At 28.9% G+C, this 6000-nt stretch overlaps 1 protein-coding gene across 1 annotated transcript; it reads left to right on the plus strand.

Moving 5' to 3' along the window:
* The first annotated feature begins 1059 nt into the window (after positions 1-1059).
* LOC145132501 (putative F-box protein At1g67623) lies at positions 1060-4180 on the plus strand. The gene is made up of 3 exons (XM_079067298.1): positions 1060-1594; positions 3054-3219; positions 3607-4180. The coding sequence occupies exons 1-3, from the start codon at positions 1380-1382 to the stop codon at positions 4003-4005; spliced, it is 780 nt and encodes a 259-aa protein (XP_078923424.1). The 5' UTR covers positions 1060-1379; the 3' UTR covers positions 4006-4180.
* The last annotated feature ends 1820 nt before the right edge of the window (positions 4181-6000 follow it).

Raw genomic sequence — 6000 nt, forward strand, 5'->3', positions numbered from 1 at the left:
AGCGAATGCTCGCGCGTTGCGCAAAAACACCTATATAGTTGAAGCCTTTACAAATATATGTTTTTTTTAAATATAACAATAACGTTGTTGTTAAATTTGATATAATATATATATTGAACTATATGATAATATATACATCTATTATAACTGCATAATCTCAATCGTTTAAATGACTTATACCCGTGAGTTACACATGAATAAAATTGAATATAATATATGGTTTAATGATATTTAAAGTTGTTGTTATTGTTAATTAATTTTTTAAAATTTATTTGTTTAATGTCTTAATTTCTATCATTATAATTATTTAAAACATCAAACATTCTTTTTTGATTTTAAAGTATAATATGTTAAAAGTTAAAGACATAACTTTATAAGTAGAAGTAAATATATTATTTTAAAATTGAAATTTAGTTTAGTTATGATTACACTTTATGTTTGATATATTTATTTAACCTTATTAATCAACTTATAATCATTATTAGAAAGACACTACAGTTCATCACTTTTAACTATTTACAAAATATTTTTTTGGGTTGTTTAAGTTAAACTAAAAATTATATTTAAGTTAACCCTGTAATGTTATATTTAAATTAATAATTTAAATATTTTATACAAATTATTCCGAACTTGTATCTTTAAAATGATAATGATTTACATCCAACAATATATTAAAACTAATAAATTAAATATAATATGTTAAAAGTTAAAAAAACATAACTTTATAAGTAGAAGTTAATATGTTATTTTAATTATGAAATTTAGTTTATATATGATTATACTTTAGGTTTGATATTTATTTAACCAACTTATAATTATTATTATAAAGAAATTGAAAAATAATGGGAGTTTCAAATGAATGTGATGAGAGGAAAAATGCATGAGGTTCAAGAAAAATGGTAGCTTTATAAGATATATAGGTACAGATAAATAGAAAGATAGATGGAAACAAAATATAACGTATTTTTAATTTTTTTTTTTTTTTTAACATAACACGTCAACATTTGGTTGGTCACTTATTTGGTTGGTCACTTTTAAGCGGTGGAAACATGCTTCTTATTCAATCGAAGTCTGCCATCCATTTATATATGATACCATTACCATCTATGTATCTCTTCTTTACACACGCATACCAAATCCGGAATTGGCAAATTTGGATTCCTAAATCTACTAAAATCTTCAATTACCATTCTACCGATCCTTAATTTCCTTGTCAAAACAGTTAATTTATGGTTATTGATCATCCTTAATTACAATTTTCTTGAATTATACAGACAGACTGATATATAAGTAGGATATCGGACTCCCAGTTTGTAAATTCGGATCGGTGTTCTTTAATCGATTGAGAATTTGGCGTTCTTGTGAATTGATTCTGCGCCATGGCGAGGAGAGAGAGAAATTGCAGATCATCATCGATCGGGAGGAGGAAAAGGAAGAAAAACTCGGTTAGTATCAACGGAAAAGGTAAATTAACGAAACGACGACGGTCGCAGCGGCGGCCGGTGGTCGGATCTCTTCCCGGCGATCTGTTGATTGATGTACTTGCTCGAGTCGCATCTTCTTCCTTCACGGATCTCTTCAATGCCAAATTATGGTAAGTTTCCATCTCTTTAACAAGCTGCATCACATTCACACACACACACACGCATCTATTTTTCCCCATTTCATATAATCTGTTCTGTTAATCGTTAAAATCTCCATCTTATTGATACATGCATCATGAATGTAGAACGTCTAGGTTTTAATTGCTTGCCATTAAGGTTACGCAAATGGATTTAGAAACATTCTCTTATATACATTGGACAAATATTGTTCTATCTGTTTTCTTTCCTTGATTTCATGATGAATTTCCAATTTTGTGTGGGATAAAGAATTTACTCGGAGATCATTATCATTACCATTTTCATTTGGGGCAAGAAGTCTTGTTTTCTTTAGGCAAATGTCAAAAAGTATGACACTTTGATCAATCCAGGCAATTTATTACCCTTTTAGCCTAAAATAAGTTATTCTTTTCGTTTTGGGCAACTTACCTTAGTTCATTATGTTGATGTACCCAATTAAAGTAGGTTGTTATTTTCTTTAAAAGAATTCAAACAAAAATCGGTTGATATTTTATTTAATTTACTGCATGACAATAATTCTTAAAAGAACAATAATATTTTATCAAATAGGGTTTTGCTTGATTATTGGAATGGCATGCAATTATGCAAATACAATACATTATTATTATTATTTGGTAGAATTTTCAAAATAATGTATCCTAATAAGACAAATATTGAAAGTACAATGATTTAATTGAATATACTTTTCAAAGATATCTGATAAAGAAAATTTAAAGTACAATATTTTAACAAAAAACGAAAGTACGATACTATGTACATTGTTATTTATTGCATTCAACCCTAATATATTCAAAATCATAGTTTCTAATTTTACCTCTAGATGGTATGAGTATTTATAATTGTTTGATTCTAATCCATGGTTTCTAACCATGTCACCATTATATTCAAATAAAAATGTTTTGATTTGACACATTCTAATACAAATATTTACCTATTTAAAAAAACACCATTTACATATTGGTATGTATAATAGTAAACACGATTGAAAGAGAAAGATGAGACTACTACATTTAGTTTTGTGATCTTAAAAAGGTAAATAAATTTGTGATGCATAATTATTTTGGGATAAGTACGCCGTCCAACTATTGTGGGGGCAAGCAATAATGTTACATCTTTCCCCCTTTCATTCATTATTTTTGTGTCCTTGTGGGACCACGGATGGATACATTACAAACAAGTGAAGAAAATGTCATCTTAGTTAGCAAATGGGAATTCTCTTCTATTCTTGGACCTATCTAACCATGTGCAACTTCCTTCTATAAAATATCTATATTTTTTTTCCTATTATTTTTAAAAGGAAATGACAATACAACCCTAAAATTTTAAAACACGGTGTAATTTTTTTCGGAAATTTTCCAGCGTGCCACCACTGAGATTTTGTCCTGCGTCTGCACACCTGGATAAAATTACAATTTATTTTTCATTATTTAGTTGTAGGGAATTTCTTGGAGCAGCAGAAGACGAGTCGATCTTTCAACATGTTTCAATTGACAAGTTTCCCGTAATTCATTGGTTTCCTCCGAGTAATGAACTGCTTTCATTCCTAAATCGTTGCATCGATTTAGGGAACCCTGAGGCAATGTTCAGACAAGGAATGGTACGTACCATTAACACATGTTGTTGTTTAAGTCCTCGATTATTTAATTGTACTTAATAGATCATTAAACATCTAATATGTTCTTAATTATTCCATTTCCATCAATTTTAACTGGATAAACCGATATTAAATCCCACATGGCGACTACGTGACATTCCGTGGGGAAAATTGGTTTACATTATGTCCATGTGGAGGTGACTAAACTTTTTTAGGGTTTCTCGAAATTTATGTTTGATGAAATTGAAGATAATTTTGATGTCTAATAAAATGCTAATTAAATCCCACATTGGGGACCTATATAATAACATGACAATAGTTGGTGGCAGTTGTAGTACAATAACCCTTTATTCAAAATGCTAATTAAACTTTAACATTTGAATTTTAAAGATAGAATTCTTCAGTCTTGCGAGGATAGAAACAGGGCTCGAGTACTTGAAAAGGGCAACTGAGAAAGGTCATGTGGAGGCGACATATGTTTATGGTATGATTATGCTCTCTAGAGGTGGTCAATCAAGTCAACAAGGCTTGAATATCTTAAACTCAATGAAGGTATCAAGATCCAATTATTTAAAAATACGGGAGTGTCGAGCTAAAATTAAAGCAATTATAAGAGAAATGTGGATCAATAATTCAATTTCATTAAATGAGGTTGGGTGCAAATGTGAAGATAGAAACAATATTAGAAAAAGAAAATTTGACGATGAAGACGACGTTATAGGATGTGATGCTTGTGGGTGGTATCGTGAGGTCATCTCCTTTTGTAAAATAGTAGATGGTGTCGTTTAGGAGGGTATTCAATTTGCATATTTTTTCCACCACCTATAAATATTAAATTATTTGATATATATGTATGTACATATTTTATATTGTTTAGGTTTGTATAATTAACATTCAATGTAATATGTGTAGAAATATGATTGTTTTAGAGGTAAATTGTTTGATATGATGTATTAGTATTGTAGATTCTTATTTTCTTTCTTGTTAGTTGTCACTAAACATTTGATTAACATACACATATGTTTTAAAGTAGTATCTAATTGTGAAACTTGAATCGCTTATGATATTGAAGTATCAAAAATTTGAACTCAAAATATTAGATGTATTTTTGTTGCTTGAAATTATAAAATTTACTTTTGGTGGTAATAGTTTGTAATTTTAATTATTTAATAAAATATAAGGGAAAAAGAACATATCATGCACCCTCTTGATGGTTCATGTACCTGTCTTTGGACCTATCATATGCGTAAGATTTGAAATTTGTTTATCTCTTTTATGTAATTTCTAACCGTTAAGTTTTCATTACTAAGGTGGTGAATATCACGTATATGATGTTGGATATTTTGAGACCACTAATAAATGTATATAAATAATGTTATCATTAATTTTATATTATTATGGAAATTATATAAAATTGTTGATGGACCGATTTTATTAATAAATAAAGATATACACTTACCATGTTTATCTTGTGGGTTGAGTTTCCGGTTTGACTCAAGATCTCCTAAATCCCTAATATCTCTCACATTCGGTTATATCTCCATCTATATAAATACGTGATGAGAAGCAGATTTACAATATACGAAAATACATACAAGAAAATCGGTTTAGGGTTTGCTGTGGGATTTAGAGAGGGTTATTGAGATCAACTGGAAAACCCAACCCTAGCTCTTCAGATACGAAGATCATAATGAAATCAGGTATGTAATCATTCTTTCTGATATGAAAGAGGGTTCTTATTGTTTGCTTACTATGATTTGATAGATTAATTTGACAATATCTTTTGTTACATTAATTAGACTATATTTTGTCGTTAAATTTTTGGTTACCAATAAATTAAATTATGTCATATTATTTATTTTAAGGGTAAATTAATTAACACAATATATTGCCAAAGTGATATTTTTTGTGAAAATTAATTTACAAAGAGTTTAAATTTTATGGTTTGTGTTTATTAATGCGGATATTAATCGACCCAAATGTGGGTTAATATTTGGCCGGATAAACACATGTTTGATGATAAATATGCGACAATTTTTAGGTTACATGTCATTAATAAGTCAATCCAAAGAGGAGCTTATTAATTGACATGATTTATTGTCAATTCTTATTATCAAATTTTATAGTTTATCTGTTTATTAGTGCGGGTATTAGCCGACCCAAAGGTAGACTAATATTTGACCGAATAAACATATATGTGACGATAAACATGTGATGATTTTTTTGGTTCCATGTGATTAATAAGTCAATCCAAAGAGTGGCTTGTTAATTGACATGATTTATTGTCAATGTTTATCTCTAAAACAAGGATATCTCATGCAAGTTAGTATTACAGTCCAAAGACTTGATATTAATGTTGTGTTGATACCTTTTAAAGATGTCATAAATTGAATTTATTGATTACGGTTTATAGATTAATAAGCATAAAAATAGATTTGCTCATGTTTGAATTATGGTATTATATATGCTAACATTGATCATAGTTATGATTCATGTAATCAATGAGATTAACTTTAAGGAATGGAATGAGGGCATTATGTTAGTTCTCGATTACATGGATATTGACCTTGCATTTTAGATAGAGCAACATTCTTTGAGGATGTTGAGTTTGGGGGAGAAACAAGGTTAAAACATTGTCTTTAAGGAGGAATCAATCTTGATTCCTATTATTGCTTTCGATAATATGCAGATTATGAATCAATGATTGACAATGTTATCCAATCTCCTATTCAGAATACACAAACTCAACAACCTCAACTTTGGATATCCTATGTGTGGTACCAT

This window comes from Lactuca virosa, chromosome 8 (genome assembly GCF_052849685.1).
Source record: "Lactuca virosa cultivar CGN04683 chromosome 8, Lactuca_virosa_CGN04683_v6, whole genome shotgun sequence".
Taxonomy (NCBI): domain Eukaryota; kingdom Viridiplantae; phylum Streptophyta; class Magnoliopsida; order Asterales; family Asteraceae; genus Lactuca; species Lactuca virosa.

Excerpts from the sequence above, each read along its gene's own strand:
- LOC145132501 (XM_079067298.1), top strand. The coding sequence starts at position 1,380 with ATGGCGAGGAGAGAGAGAAATTGCAGATCATCATCGATCGGGAGGAGG. Across the intron at positions 1,595-3,053 it reads CTCTTCAATGCCAAATTATG|TTGTAGGGAATTTCTTGGAG; the intron begins GTAAGTTTCCAT and ends TTCATTATTTAG. Across the intron at positions 3,220-3,606 it reads CAATGTTCAGACAAGGAATG|ATAGAATTCTTCAGTCTTGC; the intron begins GTACGTACCATT and ends TGAATTTTAAAG.